Source organism: Aotus nancymaae, unplaced genomic scaffold (assembly GCF_030222135.1).
Source record: "Aotus nancymaae isolate 86718 unplaced genomic scaffold, 86718_ANA_hifiasm-v0.15.2.pri h1tg000076l, whole genome shotgun sequence".
NCBI classification, from domain to species: domain Eukaryota; kingdom Metazoa; phylum Chordata; class Mammalia; order Primates; family Aotidae; genus Aotus; species Aotus nancymaae.
The window spans coordinates 20,927,484-20,945,925 of NW_026988491.1; the positions used below are offsets into that span (position 1 = coordinate 20,927,484).

At 53.8% G+C, this 18,442-nt stretch overlaps 1 protein-coding gene across 2 annotated transcripts in view; it reads right to left on the reverse strand.

The window, feature by feature from the left end:
* CELSR1 (cadherin EGF LAG seven-pass G-type receptor 1) overlaps nt 1–18,442 on the reverse strand; it is a 177,214-nt gene that overhangs the window by 55,433 nt on the left and 103,339 nt on the right. For both annotated transcript variants that reach the window (XM_064368229.1, XM_064368228.1), the window contains exon 5: nt 17,013–17,101. In XM_064368229.1, coding sequence (XP_064224299.1) covers nt 17,013–17,101 — 89 coding nt within the window. The remainder of the gene's footprint in view (nt 1–17,012; nt 17,102–18,442) is intronic.

The following is an 18,442-nucleotide window of genomic DNA, read 5'->3' on the forward strand; positions in this document are numbered from 1 at the left end:
GCCAAGTTGCATGACTTCAAGGGACCCCGGCCACCCAGGCAGCACCCTCTGCCTGGAGTTGTGCAGTGCGCAGCCCACACAGCTGTGCGGGGCCACCCCAGCTAAGGCTTCACTCCCCCTTATCCAATCATCTAACGTGGATGAGACTCATCACCGTACCTCAATTTCTTTCTGTGCAAGATAATGATTTACTATTAGAACACACGTCCTCTCTGTGGTACAGGGACTTTGAGGGTGGCATCAGCAGAGACACGTGAGTTTCCCGCATACCCTTCTCGGTAAATTCAAGGGAGGCTTCCATCATGCCTGGATCACCTTTTTCATTTTTCTTTTACACCAGCTGATGAAATCACAAGGTCTGATAAGCTATCTCCTTAAAGATTTCACTTTTGGTTATGCAGCAGGTAGGCGAGCACATTAAAATCGTCTTTCCTTTCTCTGTAACACCGCCCAGTTTGGAAAATGCTGGAGGTGCCCATTATGGGTGCTTCAGTGTTAGGTGCGATCCCAGGGAAGAAGAGCCTCCCCTCACTGTGCGAGCTCCACATCTTCTTTACAACTGATTATTTACATTTTTGGGGCTGGGCGTGAGACTTCTGGAGGAAGGGCATAAGTAGCATTTACACTGGGAAGGCTTTTATGAAACTAAGCCACTGTTTACAAAACTGCAGTTGTAAACTGCTGCTGGTAATCAAGGCTCAGAGCTACGGAGTCAAGCAGAAACAGCAGGAGAGAGCAGCGCTGACCCCTGCGAGACGCCCACGGCTAGGACACCTGACTTCAGTCTGGCCTTCGTGAATCAGAGCAGCAGGCACTGGTCTCTGACAGACAGCGCCCAACATGTGCTGCTGGGTTCTGACTCCAGAGAGACCCACCAGCAGCCGTCGGGTCAAAATAACAGCACTTTTGGCCAAAGAGCCGAATGTTCTCAGGTGGAGAGCGGCAAGAACTAGCAGGAGGGCTGCACAGAGGAGCAGGGGACCTGTGGCGTCTGAGGTCCCTGCGGCTCAGAGGAGGAACCCAGCATCCGAATGGCCCATCCCTCTCATGTCGCCCTAGAATAGGTGCTGAGTGGGGCCCTAGTGTTAAATGCCTGCCTCTCGGTGAGTCTGGGCTTAACATGCATGCTGACGTCTACTCTGCGGTCAAGGCAAGTGTTGGGGAGGCAGGGGTGCATGAACACGGTGCTGTGGGTGACTTGAGATGCACAAATGGAGTTCCCCAAAGCATTAAATGCAGAACTACCACGTGACCCAGCACCACCACCTCCAGGCATATACTCAAAAGAACTGAAAAGAGGAACTCAAAAACCAGTTCACAAGTGTTGCTAGCATTACTATTTACAACTCACAAAAGGTGGAAACCACTTAAGTGTCCATCAGTGGACGACTGGGCAAACTGTGGCCCATCCCTGCACCGGAATCCCGGCCACCGAAAGGAACGAAGCACGGACACGCAACGAATCCCAGCCACCGAAAGGAACAAAGCATGGACACGCCACGAATCCCGGCCACCGAAAGGAACGAAGCACGGACACGCAATAAATCCCAACCACCAAAAGGAACGAAGCACAGACACGCAATGAATCCCAGCCACTGAAAGGAAAGAAGCACGGACACGCGACAATGTGGGGGGCCGGAACACACCATGCTCAGTGACAGAAGCCAGACACCAAAGGCCACACTCCGTGTAACTCCATTCCTACGAAATGTCCAGGACACGCAAACCTAAACAGAGCACACAGATGCTGCCAGGGGCTGGGGAGGAGGATGGGGAGTGACTGCTAACGGCATGGGGTTTCCTTCTGGGGTGATGAAAATGCTTTTTTTTGAGATGGAGTCTTGCTGTCACCCAGGTTGGAGCACAGTGGCTGGCTCACTGCAACCTCCGCCTCCTGGGTTCAAGCAAATCTCCTGCCTCAGCCTCTCAAGTAGCTGGGACCACAGGTGCTCACTACCACGCCCAGCTAATTTTTGTATTTTTAGTAGAGACGGGGTTTCACCATATTGGCCAAGCTGGTCTCGAACTCCTGACCTCAAGTGATCTGCCCACTTCAGCCTCCCAAAGTGCTGGGATTACAGGGCAACAGAGAGAGACTCTCAAAAAAAAAAAAAAAAGTTACTGTTGGTCAACTGACGGCATAAAAGTATTTTAGATTTCAGTAGAGATGATATGGCACAATACTGTGAGTACACTAAATGCCACTTTAAAACTTAATTTTATGTTATGTGACCTTCACCTCAGTAACACACACACACAAAGATTCCTGGTTAGGCCTCCTCCCCTCCCCAGCCACCTGCCACGCTCCACCTGGTAACTTTTGGGAAGATCCTTCTAATTTTTCCCTCTAACATGGAGAGAAAATGCACTATTTGGCCTTCCTGCCATGTGGCTATGAGTGATAAAACGCAGTCAGAGGGGACTCATTCTCCATGAGGGGTTGGGCAACGCGTGGACAGTGGCACAGATGGCTCAAATGGGGATAAGTGAGGACAGCAGGTGTGTGTGCTCTGGTTCAGTTGTCCATTTCTGTCAAAGGAAGACGAAGCCCATCTCTGCTGAAAGGCCGGCATAGAGCATGAGGAGGAAGCAGAGGAGAGACTGCCGGTGGTAACAGCTCCAGACTTTGGAGCGGTTCGTCCACCTCCGAGTTGCACAGAGAGAAAGCAACTCACGCAGCTTCTGCAGAACACTGGTGTGGAGGTTTCCGGCCAGAAAAGCACGTGGTGGCTTGGCTGGGTCACAGCCAATGATGAACAGTACAGGTCAGGGTGGGGGGATAAGGAATGAGACAGATGAACCGCCCCTCACATTTCTAAAAGGAATTTTAAAACTTTGCCACATATTTATACAAAAGAAAAGGCGTGAGAATGAAGGGAGCCAAATGGTTGTGTCTGAGTTTTCCTCAATTCTTGTGTTGGAAGGCTCCGGGCACAGGCTGGGCAAAGGCCAGCATGGTGGAGGTGCCAGCGCCCTGGCACCTGCCCTCCCAGGGCTCAGCTGGGTCCTGCATGGCAGCCAGCCAGGCCCAGAGGACACCCCCTCAACCGCTGCACCAACACCCCTTGGAGGAAAGGCCTCAATTCCCAGGCCTTGCTTCCAGGACATAAAGCTCAGTAGCCTGGCCTGGTTGCTCAGGCCGAGCAAGGCAGGTGCCACACACAGCGATTGGAGACGCACGCAACAGGGCCTGCCCACGGCGCCTCTGCACCCCTCAGCAGGGAGCCCTGGCCGGCACAGGCTCCCGGGGGCAGGTAGAAACAGAGCTAGCAAGGAAAGGCCACATGCTCACTCCCACTGCCACCTGAGAAAAAACCTACGGTGCCACTGAGCATGGCAAGGAGCAGCCCAGAGGCGCCAAGCTGTGCAGATCCGGATTCCCACTCCAGGAGTCATCCCTGGGGTCCAGCCCCTTTTTATTTTCCTTCAAGGTATTTTCTTCCCTCATTCAGGTCCTCCCTCTTGGCTTCCACTCAGCCGCTCTACGCGGTGCAGGGAGTTTTTGTGTGCGCACAAAAGCGTTCGGTCCTTACGAAGTGCTCACATTTCTCCAGCCTTTTAACTTGTTGCAGACGATCCTGCATCGGGAGGCTGTGGGGGGATGATTTCAATGCCAGGGAAGGTGGCGGGAGAAGGCAGTGCGGGGGTGGGAGGGACACGTCTAGGAAATGAATGAATTCATGATCTGTGTCAGAAATGATTAACCAACATTCATATCAAAGAATTCACAGATGGCTGGACCTCAGGAATGTCTGTGCAGAGTCGAAGGGCAGCAGCAAACGTTCCATGCTATCATTTCTCAAGATGACGAGGTTCAGACCTGACCAGCCAACAACTGCCCCAGGAAATGTAGGCAAGACCCTGTGCCAGTTCTGGCAGGAAGAAGACCAGCCCACCCTTAGAGGCAGCCGTCGCAGTTCTCTGAAGCTGCCTGGGAAAGTGGAGGGCAGGGCCATGAGGAGCAGATTAACGCAGATGTACGCATCCGGACTCCCAGGAGCCTCCAACAGGACTTTGCCAGAAGGCAAACCTCAGACCGAGCTGCTACTTCCTGGGGAACCCCACACTCCTAGGCAGGTAACAGGACGGTGCTCTAGCCGGGTAGCCACCCTCTACACAGGTGCTGCCAGCTGCCTCTGATGACCTGGCTTGAGGGTGCAGCATCTCCCCAGGGCTGTGAGCGCAAGCTGCTGCCTGGGAGCTAGACTGAGCCACTGGGCCACAAGTTAGGACAGGTGGCTCTATGCTATCCCAGGTTGTAGGGGGACTTCAAGTTCCTCTGCCCAGCTCTGGCTGAGGGGGGCAGGTGAATCCCTCAGCTGCCAGGGACCTGGGGCAGACAACATATTCTATGAATAGCCTAGGCAGACTTTTCTAGAAAGTGGGTAAGTGCATAGTTGTGATCTCGAGGACGTTTTGGGAACAAAATGAAAGAACGGATCTGAAACTCTGTGCAGCATCTGAGCTGGCACGGCTGATGCTACCGTCGTCCTCATTACCAACTCAGGGTCCAGCTGGGCGGGCCCGAGGCCGGCAGAGGCTCCCAGGACAGCAGTGTCCACCGCCTCTGATGGGCTTCCTTAAAGGCAAGGGTTCACATCCCACCCCGACGGGGGAAAGTCACATGGCTTCCCTGCATGCCAGGACTTGCTGTACAATGAGGGGTAAAATAGCACCTTCCTCATGGGGCTAAATGAATGTATGTGTGAACTGCTTGCAGCCATGCCTGCTGCTATTTTTATTTCTCGAAAAGATGAGAAGAAAAGCAAAATAACGTGCAAGTGGTTGTTCTCTCAGGTTTTGCCGTTTTAGCACTTCCCTATATTAAAACAACACAACCTAGAGGCCGAACACGGCGGCTCACGCCTGTAGTCCTAGCACTTTGGGAGGCCAAGGTGGGCGGATCACTTGCGGTCAGGAGTTCGAAACCAGCCCGGCCAACATGGTGAAACCCCCATCTCTACTAAAAAAATGCAAAAAGAATTAGCCAGGCATGGTGGTAGGAGTAATCCCAGCAACTTGGGTGGTCAAGGTGGAGAACTGCTTGAACCCAGGAGGGGGAGGTTGCAGTGAGCCGAGACTGTGCAACTGCAGGTCAGCCTGGGCGGCAGAGCAAGACTCCATCTCAAATAAGTAAATAAATGCATAAATACATAATATAATAAAATAATAAAGTTGACTCTGACATCTCGAAAGGCAAAAGCAGCAATTAAGCAGCTCATGCAATTAGCGTCTCCACTGAACCTGCAGGCTCTCCTCCAGGAGCTGAGACACAAAGCCACCCGCAGCTCGGAGTTCTGTCCCGGGCACGCCATTTCCTCCATGCATTCAACTATCCAAGAAAGTAATGGGTAGAGCTACTAGGCTTATGGTGGGAGCATTACAAAAGTTTTCAACAAAGGTCAGAACCAACTGGTCACCTAGAGATTCTAAACAAAATCACACCAAAGCCTTCTATTTCTCAGGCAAGGGGGTCTAACCCCAGTTTCCCGGACAATTCTGGCCAAAGACAAAAGTGAGGCACTCTGTGCTTTCCCGCTGGATGTAGAATACTTTTGGAAATGCAAGAACCGTGGGTCCAGAGGCAGGCGTCCCCTGTGCGCAGCACCGGACAGAGATAAGCTCCTCCTACACGGTTCCATGATCCCCACGGTAGTTAATTTCGTTCTGGAAATGATCCAACAGAGCACTGTGCCAGCCCTCACTGAGCCAGACCCTTGACCAAAGCCCCCAGTTCCGTAGGAAGAAGCCAGGAGCATCTCAGCCCCGCCCCTCTGGGGCCCAGCTATCAGGACCGGGTCCCCTCCGCAGCCTGGCTGCTCCCTGAGGTGTTCTGGGAGTCTGGGAATTATACGGATTTGCTCAGAGGGGGGTCCTCTTGCCAAAGACAAATGAAGGGCCAAAATGCAGTGAGACACAGCGCCTTCCCGGAAAGCAGCATGTTCCTTCTCTTGGGGGTTTTACAGACCAAAAACTGCTGAGGGGCCCTCAAGCACCCAACAAGAAGCTCATTCATGTTCCTCTATGGATGGGAGACATCCAAATCCTGCTGCTGCTCCCAACTGGAGAAATCCCGACGGGAGAGACAGGGCGGGGCGCGCGCTGCTCAGCTGCAGCCTCCTGGGGCCTCCTCTGTATGGGCACGGAGAGGGAGTGCCTGGGGTGGGGCCTCTGAGCTCAGGCCCCACAACATGGTAGCCTGAGAGTCCCGGGAAAAACAACACAAAGCTTCAGGAAGGACGGCAAGCAGGCTACAGTTCACTCCTCAAAAATGACTCTTCTGAGCAAAGAGAAAACGCTTACCAGAAATGTGCACATTCACCCACTCACACTCACGTGTGTGTACTCACCCACTCATGTGCGTGCTCAGACCCACATGTGCACACTTACACTCACCCACACTCACACACGCACTCCCAAATGTGCATTCACTCACATTCACATGTGCACTTATTCATACGCTCACCTGTACACTTATCCACACATGCACATGCACACTCCCTCATGTAGACTCACCCACATGTGCACACTCAAACCCACATGCACGCTTACCCCCACTCAAATGTGTCCTCACCCAACACGTGCACCCACACCTGTGCACTTACCCCACTCATGTGCAGACCCATCCACATTCATACTCACACATGCAGTCACCCACACTCAAACGTGCACCCACCCATTCATATGTGTACTTATTCACCCGCATGTGCATTTACCCACACACATTCACACTCACCCACTCGCACATACCCACTCTCACACGTGCATATATGCACTCACCCACTTATGCACTCACATGTGCACATTTACCCATATGCATGCTGACCCGCACTCAAATGTGCACTTACCCATTTACACACGTACTCATTCATACACACGTGCACAAACACATGCACGTGCACACCTACACACGTGTGTACTTGCCCACTCACCCAGGTGCACACTCGCCCAGGTGCACACCCACTCCATGCACACTCACCCACTCGTGCACACATACATGTGGGCACACACGCTCACCCATACTCACGTGCTCATGCGCGCCTCCACAATATACTCAACTGTGCACACTATGATCATACAAAGCCATGGCCTGCTCCTATTAAGACTTCACAGTCCCCTCTCTGTCCTTGACCTGGGCCCCTAGGACCTCCTGCTTCCTATGGTCAGTGGCCCACCTCCTCTCCCACTGACGACCCTTCTGACCAGCCTCCCCTGGTCTGCAGGCCGCTGAGGGATGACATGGTCAGAATCCATGTGATAAGGTGAAGATGGGGAGAATGCTGAATTAGGGGAGAGAGCATGGAAGTGTCTGGAAAAGATGGAGAAGGTAGGGGACAGTAATGGTCACAGCAGGAAAACAGGCGATGGCCGTGAGATGGCACATCTGAGAGCAGCAGATACACGAGTGGGTGAGAAATGCTGGGTCCGTGGCACCACCGAACCCAAGTCTGCCCATCGTCTACTCTGTGCCTCAGTTTCCTTGTCTGTGAAACAGCAATGATATCTCCTCCTCCAGGAGCTGACATAAGGATCACGTGGGGGATACATGCGAGCCTGGCACAAGACAGGACATCAGCCAGTGCCTGTCGGCCACCACCGCCCTCCCTACCGAGGTGCCGGGGGGGCACAGGCAGGAAAGGCTGAGAGCCCAGAGAGGGGAGGAAGGCAGCCGCACCAGCGCATCTCAGAGCCCCAGTAGTGAGGGGGCGGGTGGGCTGGAAAGGATGGGGGTGAGACAGAGGCCGCTGGAGGAGAGTGGCCACGATGCCAGACAGGAAGCAAGCACGACCGGGCACGAAGCTGAGGGCTGCCCTAGCCCCGGAGCAACTTTCCATAACAGGGCTCTGGAACACAAAGGCCCAGGGCGGGGCCATGCTTGCCTCCAGGAATCGCCATGTTTCCATAGCAGGTGACTTTCTACCATCTGACCCGGTCCGTGTTTGGGAACGGAAACTAAGCTTCTTATCTCTTTCTGCCACACCACACAGCAGCAGCTGGGCATCCTCCGCCCACCTCTCCCTGTGTTGCCACGCTGATCTTGAACTCCTGGGCTCAAGCAGTCCTCCCACCTTGGCCTCCCAAAGTGCCAGGATCACAGGCGTGAGCCACCACGCCCAGCTTAAAAGTTACTTTGATGAAACTTTCTATTTTGAGACAATTTTAGATGCACATGCAATTGTAAAAAACACTACAGAGGGATCCCATGTACGCCTTACAGTTTCCATGCCAGGGAAACACCCCGCAAAAAGATAGTGTAGTATCAAACCCAGCTACCGACACACACAGTCGAGTTCAAGACAGAACATTCCATCACCGCAAGGACTCTGCCTGTGGCCCTGTCACAGCCACACCCACTTCCCTCCTGCTCCCAGCCCAACCCCAGGCAACCACCACTCTGTTTTCCATTGTTATTGTTTTGTCGTATTAAGAATGTCACACAGGCCACACGCAGTAGCTCACACCTGTAATCCCAACACTTTGGGAGGCCAAGGTGGGTGGATCACCTGAGGTCAAGAGTTTGATACCAGCCTGACCAACATGGCAAAACTCCATCTCTACTAAAAATACAAAATTAGCTGGCCATCATGGCGCATGCCTCTAATCCCAGCTACTTGGGAGGCTGAGGCAAGAGAATCGCTTGAATCCGGGAGGTGGAGGTTGCAGTGAGCCGAGATTGTGCCATTGCACTCCAGCCTGGGATATAAGACGAAATTTAGTTTAAAAAAAAAACAAACAAATCAGAATATCATACAAATGGAATCACATAGTATGGTCCCTTTGGGGGCTGCCTTTTCCCTCTCAGCAGAGTGACAGGTTGTTTGGTGCCTCAATAGTTCAATCCTCTTTACTGTGAAGCAGTATTTCCTGTTCCGTGGTATGGACACACCAGTTTGTTTAACCATCCACCCAGTGACGGCCATCTGGGCTGTTTCCCATCTGGGGATATTAGGAAAAGCTGCTGTACCACTTGTGTGCAGGTTTCTGCATGAACATGAGTCGCATCTATATTCGTGTGGTCTGTGATTGTTTAGACTGTCTTCATCTGGTATTGGAATGAGGGTAATACTTCACAAACTGAACTGGGAGGTGCTATTTTCTGGAAGAGATGGTGCCAGAATTGGTATAATTCTTTAAATATTTGTTAGAATTCTCTTGTGAAACCATCTGGGCCTGGAGATTTCCTTTTTGGGAATGCTAAATTACAAATTCCATTTCCTCAACAGATATACAGCCATTCAAATGACTCATTTCATCTTCGGTGAGCTGTGGTAGTTTGTGTTTTCTGAGGAGTTGGTCTGTGCATCTGGGTTTTAAATGTACACGTGTAGAGTTGTTTTATTATTCCCTGATTACCCCTTTTAACGTCTACAGAGCCTATTTTATTCTTGATATTGGTAATTTGTCTTCCTTTTTACCCCCCTTATCAGTCATGCTAGAATTTTTTTGCCCCTCTTTGAGATGATTTTGTTAATCTTCTTAAAGAATCAGATCTTTGTTGCACTGATTTTCTCTATTGTTTTGCTGTTTTCAATTTCACTGACTTCTGCTCTTATCTTTATTATTTCCTTCTTTCTGCTGGCTTTGGGTTTATTTTGTTCTTCTTATTCTAGGTTCTTGAGGTAGAAGCTTAGATTATTGATTTCAGACTTCCCCCTTTTCTAATGTAAGTATTCAGTGCTATGAATTTCCCCGTCAGCACTGCTTTAGCTGCATCCCAGTTTTGATATTTCTGGTTTTTGTTCCCTTTAAATTTGTTTTAAAAACCTTCCTTCTTCCCTTCCTCCCTTCTTTTATGAATAATGAAATATTTCAGCCAAGTCTCTATGCAGACCTGTCTCCAACTGCTGGAGTCAGCTGGTACAGTCAGGGCCAAGTGAGACACAGCAGCAAGGCTGAAGGGGGCAGCTGGGAAGGGGGTGGCCACGGAGGGGAAGCCAGGAAGGGGGCTGAGTGAAGCTGTGGCCTGGTGGGGTTGACAGGTTCTTTAAATAATGGAAGGTTGAGATAACTCAGGAACTATACAGAGGAGAATGAGAACAAGGTTTCTAACTGACAAGGAGTTACAAATACAGAAGAGGAAAAAAACCAAAAATGAACTCTAACTCCACTAGGGCTGCTGTAACGAAATACCAGAGGTTGTGTGGCTTGTAAACAACACACATCTGTTTCTCACAGTTGATGCCAGTCCAAAATAAAAGTGCTGGCAGATTCAACAGCTGGTGAGGGTCCACCACCTGGTTCCTAGACCAGCACCTTCTCGCCACACCCTCACATGACAGAAGGGGTAGGGGCAGTCTTGGGCCTCTTTTTTTTTTTTTTGAGATGGAGTTTCGCTTTTATTGTCCAGGCTGGAGATGCAATGGTGTGATCTTGGCTCACTGCAACCTCTGCCTCTGCCTCCTGGGTCCAGGTGATTCTCCTGCCTCAGCCTCCCCAGAAGCTGAGATTACAGGTGTGTGCCACAAAGTCTGGCTATTTTTTTACGTTTTTAGTAGAGACAGGGTTTCACTCATGTTGGCCAGGCTGGTCTTGAACTCCTGACCTCAGGTGATCTGCCCACCTTGGCCTCCCAAAGTGCTGGGATTACAGGCGTGAGCCACTGTGCCTGGCCTGGGCCTTTTTTATAAGAGCATTCATTCCACTTGTGGGAGATCCTGATCACCTCCCAAAGGCTCCACTCCCTAATACTATCACCCTGGGGGTGAGGATTTCAACATATGAATTTGGGGGTGCTATGGTCTGAAGTGTCCCCCAAAGTTCACGTGTTGTAACCTCATAGCCAATGGGATGGTATCAAGAGATGGGGCCTTGGGGAGGTGGTGAAGTCACGAGCGTGGGCCTCCCAAGGACAGGATATGGGCTCAATAGAAGGGCCCACGGGAGTGGGTCCACTCTCTCCATTCTTCCACCATTTGAGGACACTGACGCTGCCATTTATGAGGAATGGGCCTTTGCCAGGCCCCAGACCTGAAAGTGGCTCAGGTTTCCAGCATCCAGGACTCAGAGAAAGCAATCTCTGTGGTTTGTAAGGACCCAGCCTCGGGTGATCTGTTACAAAGCAGCACAAATGGTCTGGGATGGGATCAGGAGGACGTGAATGTGAAGAGCATGCAAATTCAGCAGAGCTGCAGTGAAGTTCATGGCTTTCCATAGGCAGTGATAGGTCAATATGAAAACAATATGAATTTAAGTATGTGTGCATGTATGTATGTACTCACACACACACACAGATGTCTGTGTCCTAGCTCTGCCCAGTAAGAGAGACTGGGAGTGAGACACCGCAGGGCAATGAGCACACCAGGCACCCAGATCTGGATTGCTAAATGTCACCCTCCACTAAAGGAACCAGGCTCCAGGCTGGGCGCAGTGGCTCACACCTGTAATCCCAGCACTTTGGGAGGCTGAGGCGGGTGGATCATGCTAACATGGTGAAACCCCGTCTCTGCTAAAAATACAAAGTATTAGCTGGGCGTGGTGGCGCACGCCTGTAGTCCCAGCTACTTGGGAGGCTGAGGCAGTAGAATCGCTTGAACCTGGGAGGCGGAGGTTGCAGTGAACCAAGATGGTGCCAATGCACTTCAGCCTGGGTGACAGAGTGAGACTCTGTCTCAAAACAAACAAACAAAAACAACAACAAAAACACCAGCCTGAAACAAGTGTCTAGGTGGAAGCCCTTGAGTTTTTGGAACATCTGCAGAAACTAAGAAGCTCCATTCCCCAGGATGCTCTTGTGGGCGGTGGTCACATCTCATTCTCCTTGGGACTTTGGGGTTTAATGTGCAGCACAGACCCAAGAGGTCTGGAATGATCCGATGAGCAACAGGTGAGCAGTCCCTACTGACAGTGGGACCTAGGGGTCACCTCAACTCCATGGGAACCTCAAATCACTTAGATCCTCTGCTCAACAGAAGCAGAGGCCGGTCATCGAGAGGAGGTTTGCTACAACCGGAGCTCATGCTGTCTTTATAAAACCGCTTTCCATGACATGCCAAAGGCAGCCCCGCACCATCTCAGAATCACCAGAACCAGAGGAAGCCAATTGCCGAGGCAGGGTCCCAAGGACTCCAGCAGCCAGCTCAGGCATGGGGCTTCACCACATGTGGTCTAGCCACACGTGGCCAGCCTGGTAATTGCGGCCAGCACAGCACCATCCTGGCTAGGTGACAGACGCCGAGTGCCCCCTGAAAAACACCTGCCACCTGTGTGGTGCCTGCTGCCTCAAGGCCTGGCCCCGGGTCTCACATCTCCACCTGAAGCCACCGAGACTCCCTCACAACTGAGCTCCCGTCTCACTAGCCCAGTGGTTCTCATCCACGGTACAACCTCAGGGGCAAGACAATGATGCAGACCTCTTGGCCGTCAAAACCGGGTTTGGGGCAGAGCTGGAGTCTAGTGGCCAGAGGCCAGGAACGCCGCCCAGGACAGGCCTCACAATGAACGATCATGGTCCCCAAGGGGTAGCAGCACCCAGGAGGAGGATCCCAGTGTGGCTGCTCCCAAGTCCCTGTTTCATGTGGAATCTCCCAGCAGCTCTGGCCCTCCTGGCGCCACCTCACTGCCTCACCTCACAGCTCACTCACTGAGGCTCCACCGAGCCACACTGCCTGATGTCCCTGCCTCGCCAGCTGGCCAGGAGGTTGTCCTGCAGGTTCTGGGCAGGCTCAGCTGGCTTTGGAAGATCTCCAGGCCAGGTGGGCACAAGCCACCCTCGCTTCCCCAGGGCCCTGTTAAACATCTTGCTGGCACGTCTGTGCCCCCGGCCCTGCTGGGAGCTCCTGGAGCAAGATGAGGTCTAAACATGATTCCCACAGGTAGCCCCAGGGAAGCACAGTCGGGGACTGTCCCCTCAGCCAAGCACCGAGGGTCTCTGTCCTTCCAGACGGCCCCTCCCCAGCGCTGTCTCCAAGGGGAATAAGCCTCTCCCCAAACCTCTCAAAAACCCAGGATGCCAAGGGCGTCAAGGGAACAGCAAACACTTAACCCTCATGAGGGCAAAACCCGAATCTCAAGTTGGAAGAACGTTTTCCGTCAGGCACGTTCGCCCTTTTGGAAGTTGTGGTGGAAACACCTTCAAGTCAACCTTGGGGGGATAAACCAACCAACCACGCCTGGGCTGAAGCAATGATTGAAAATGCCCCACTCGCCCCAAGACTCCTGGTTGTGGGAGCAGGGGCTGTGTTGTTTCATCCGTGCCTGGCGGAGCTCCGCACAAATGTACAAATGCCTGCCTTTGAAAACACCTTCCCGGAAAAACATCCGACTCCAAAGCACCCTTTGGATTTGCAGAAGGTGAATTAGACCAATAAACCGTCTCGTCTAAGATGTCATCAAGCAGAAAGGAAAAATAAACAGACTCTGCCTGCTCCCTAGCTGGGAGGGTTCCCTGCCCCATGGCTTCTGGTGGCTTTGGCCAGTGGGGAGCCGGATGGGAGGAGACAGTGAGGGAGGGGAGGGGTGTCGGGAGGGCCCCAGGCTGGCTATGCCCCTCCCAGGTGGTCTGTGCCCCTCTCCCGTGGCTTCTGACCATGACCCCTTCTTTCTGGGCTCCATCCTGCCCTTTCCCTTGATGCTCCAGGAGTAAGGGCTGTCATAGCTCTGCCGACACTGCCTCCAGCCCTGGGTCCCACGCAGCCCCTCAAGGATGCCCCAGGCCCTGCCCAGCCCTTTGTAAACAACCCTTCCAGGGCTAGTCCCATTGGAGCACCCCAGGTCCTGGGCACTGGCGGACAGGGGAAGGATCCCCGAGGCGTCTCCCACAGGTCGCACATGGACGCAGTACAGGAGGCCATTCCTATAGGTGACAGCCAGGAGGTCATACTCAGACCTGAAATGCAGGTGGCCCATGTCTCAGAGACACAGCTGCTCCGGAGGGAAGGGGACAGACAGTGAGACTGGAGAGGCGGGTGGGCAGCGGTGTGGCCCCCACCGATGCTTCCACCCTCGCCAGACTGCTGCATGTCGAATCTTTTCAAGTACGTTTTCTTAATCATCCCCCAAAATACAAAAACCAAAACCGGTGAGGTGGTAAGGCAGGCAAATGGAGCACGCTGGGAAAAGAACACGGCCAGGGCGGGGAAGGGGGTGACCCTTCACATTAGCCGAGGCAGGCGGGGACGCGTGTGCAGGAGTTTCACTCGGCCGTGTCACCCACTGCCCTCGAAACCACCCTTGTAGCTCCAGCCCTGAGCCCCTCTCACCTGGCCATGGCCTTGGACACCCCTCATCATCTGGCCGCGACACCTCCTCCCTGGGTCCCCTCCCACCCTGAGCTGGGTTGTCTTCCCCCAAACCTTCCCTGGTGGCCCGAGGTTACCCCCGAGGTGGCTGCTAGAGGATGGGACCAGGGGTGACACTGGATACAAAGTGGAGGCCCAGAGAGGAGAGGAACCAGCCCCAGAGGCTCGTCTTCCTGACCTCAGGAGGGCCCCTGCCACCCCTCCAGGCCCCCACACCACTCAAAACCTGACTGGTCCTGCCCGGCTCAGGCACACTCCAGAGGAGGCCTCTACACCTGCGTTTGTCAGAGCCGCCACTCTGAGACCAAGGCATGGAGCAACGGGGCCGCCTCTCCCACGGGCAGAAGCTCATGATCCCTGCAAACACATTCCCAAGTGTGTGGCCCCATCAGACCTCCTAATGGATGCCTGAAGACATAGTAAAAACCGGTTCCTCCAACAATAACCTCGGGCAAGGGAGAGAAACATCCAGCGCTGGCAGGAAAGGCCTAATCCCCACAGGGGGCTTTGCTCAGGCACCGCTGAAAGGACCCGGCCTTAGACACGGAAGCTGTGGAGACTCTAATCCGCTGTCCTCTGTTTATCTTCTTACGCGAGGTCCCTCTCCTCCGGGACAGTGCAGGTGGCGTCCTGCATGGGGACTTTGCTCCTCTGAGCACCTGGAAGGGGGCGGTGGCAGGCGGGCCCCAGTGCACACTCTGTGTCCAGAACCAGGGCGAGTGTAGACGGAAGTGGCAATGGTGGCATCCTGCCCCCAAGTCCCTCTGCAACTGTGGACACACTGCTGCTTCTGCCATCAGCAGAGAATGATGATTCTGGGGTGATGGACACTGATGGGGAGACCAAGGCTGACTCAACCTCCCCCTGTGCACACCATCCCTGGGAAAAAACGTTCATCCTTGGACTTGGTTATCTGATCACGCAGGAAGGAAAATGCACCACCTATGCCCCATGCTTCCCTGACAATGGGGCACGGTCTCCAGGGTCCCCTGTGGCCCAGTCCTCCAGAAGCACCACCCCAGGGGGCATCGAGCTCTGGTGTCCAGCCCCAGCTTGGCTGGAAGGGCACAAGAGGAAGGGCCAGGGGGTCAGAATAGGCAGTGCCAGGCAGCAGGACACAGGGGCCACCATGCAGCTCACCAGGTGAACACACTTCACACTGGCCAGCACTGCCCCCACAGCCACAGGACAGCAGTGTGTCAAGAAGAGACCTGGTCTTTGAGATGGACAGTGGCGGGACAATGGCAGCAAACAGATCCAAATCTGCAAGGCCCACCCTCTTCCGTTTGCTCAGCCGGACCCCCCCACCCCACCAGCCCCTGCACCTCTGTTGAGCACATGGTTCTCCATCCCTCAGCCAGGCCCCACTAGGGGTGACATCCAACGTGCCACAGCCCAGACCCTGCCCAGGCACCTGCCAGCCCTCTCAATATCCCCCAAATCCCGAGCAGGCACTCAGCTTCCGAACCCCACCAGCACCTCCCATCTGCCCTCATCCCAAATGAGGCTCGAGCTCCGCCTGCCGTGGGCCGGCACTGATGGGACAGAAGGCAAAAACCAGGGTCGCTGTGACGGTGACCACTACTTGGAGCTTGTGCGGCCTGCCTGGGAGATGGTGGGACGTTCAAGGCAGATGTGAGGGGCGGGCTGGGGAGGTGGAGGGACAGCAGTGGCCAGCGGGGCAGGGAGCGTGGAAGCCAGTGGAGGCAGCGCTGCAACCCCAGGTCCAGTGGCTGGACCCCAACTGCTGGTGAATCGAAGTCAGGCACAGTGGCTGTGAAAGAAGGAAGCTGCTGTCTCCACAGGACTGGCTCAATTCTCATGGAGGACAGAGGGGCCCTCGTCTGCCAGCCAAACTTAGGCCCTGGCCTTGTAGAAGCCTGGGAAGGGGGCATAAGGGGCATGGCTGGGCTCCAGGATGGGCTGCTAAGACCAAGCAGTGGCACACTCTGGAAGCTTCCCAAGAAGAGAAAGGGGTTTTGCAAAGTCAAAGCCGTGGAAACGACAGCATATTGATGCAAAACCCAGCAAAGTGTGCCCTTACAAGCCGAGGAACAGCAAAATAAAGTGAAACCGAGACCACCCAGCCTTCCTGGACTTCCTCGGAAAGTGGTCTGGCTCTCCAGGTACATCCAGGTAGAGTGGACAATTTTGGCTGGGGAGCCATCTGAACGGCCTGGAATTTCAGCCACTAGTAAAGACTCTGGCCAAGGTGGCTGCAAATGAATAAGCCTTTCTGTGTCCCTCCCCCGGCGCAAGTGATCTCCGGGGTCCCTGTGTCCCTCCCCTACCCGGAGCTCCAGGTGGGACTCTGCCCCTCGCACAATGCTCAGGTGTACGGACACAGGCCTCCACAATGTGCATTTCCTAAACCACTCTTTCCAATAGCACATTTACAAAAACTTTCAGAGCATGAACGTCTTAAGACAGAAAATTCAGGGCTATTTTTTAGACAGAGTCCCACTCTGTTGCCCAGGCTGGAGTGCAATGGCTCAATCTCAGCTCACTGCAACCTCGGCCTCCTGGGTTTAAGTGATTCTCCTGTCTCAGCCTCCTGAGTAGCTGGGATTACAGGCATGCGCCACCATGCCCGGCTGATTTTTGTATTTTTAGTAGAGACAGGGTTTCACCATGTTGGCCAGGCTGGTCTCGAACTCCTGACCTCAGGTGATCTGCCCACCTCGGCCTACCAAAGTGCTGGGCCACCACGCCCGGCCCCAGGGCACCTTCTTGAGCCACCCCGGTGCCAGGGGGAGGTGGTGGGGCCCACCCTACCTTGTTGTAGTACTGCACCTGCACAGAGTGCCACTGCCCGTCACTCACACCACCAGGAACTTTCGGAGCCACGGTCGTCGTCGTCTCACCTGCATGGTTGGGGGGAGACCCAGAGAGAAAGTAGAGGTTGGCGAGGCCTCCTAGGGCCTGAGGATTGAGCTGTAAGGCTGCAGGTGGGCAGGGAGACAGGAGCACACGGCCACGTCCTCCCTCCCCTCCCCACGACACCATGGTGGGAGGCACCCACTGCTCCATCCCTTTTCTTTTCTGGTTACAAAAGTAATTCTTGTTCCTCTTTTCCAGTTTTATTTTTGAGACAGAGTCTCACTCTTGCCCAGGCTGGAGTGCAGTGGCATGATCTTAGCTCACTGCAACCTCCACCTCCTGGATTCCAGCAATTCTCCTGCCTCAGCCTCCTGAGTACCTGGGATTACAGGCATGCGCCACCATGCCCCGGCTAATTTTGGTATTTTTAGTAGAGATGGGGTTTTGCCATGTTTGTCAGGCTGGTCTCAAACTCCTGACCTTGTGACCTGTCTGCCTTGGCCTCCCAAAGTGCTGGGATTACAGGCATGAGCCATCGCACCTAGGTCTCATTCCTGTTTCCTAAATATGAGAAAATGTAAACACGGGAAACTCATCTGTTCATACTAGCAGCAGTCATGCCTACACCGCAGCAGGGGTCGAATCCTTTTTCTCATGCATTGCATCAATGTAGACAAAATCATCAAAACCCATTCCCCTTTAGGTCCAATCACATAAATGTCATCTCAGGTTTTTAACAACTTTTAAATCCCGTAACTCATCCCAGCGTGAGGTTTCACACTCGTCTCTTGTGCATCTCTGCTTCGGGGTGTTTGTCGCTTCTACCCCTCCAGCTTCTGCTGCAGTGGGGCGGGCAAGTCCCCTCGGGGATTCCAGGGCACAACCCCAAGTCAGCAGCAGCTGGGAGGAAGGAGCTTCAGGGGCACCAAAGAACAGGTGAGGTTGGTACCAGGTCCTGGGCAGGGACTGCCATCTCCAGGGAACCAGCAGTTCTGGAAACAGGGGTGTGGGTCTGGGGACCCTGGCCAGGGGAATAGCCTAGTCCCACCTCAGAGAGCCTGGAGGGCCGTGGCCACCTCTCCCCCTGTGGTCGGCTGCTGTTATGGGTCCCTCCCTTTCTTTATTGCACACAGAAAACCAAGCTCCCTCCTCTACTATCACACACAGGTCGTTTAACACGGGCCAGGGTTCTAGAGACGGAAGCACCTCTGAGCCATCATGGAGAACTTCCCGGTGAAGGAGGAGATGGCAGAATTCACTCCTAAAAATCAAGTGTGCCAAGTCAGGTGTGGTGGCTCACCCCTGTAATCCCAGCACTTTGGGAGGCCAAGGTGGACGGATCACTTGAGGTCAGGAGTTCAAGACCAGCCTGGTCAACATGGTGA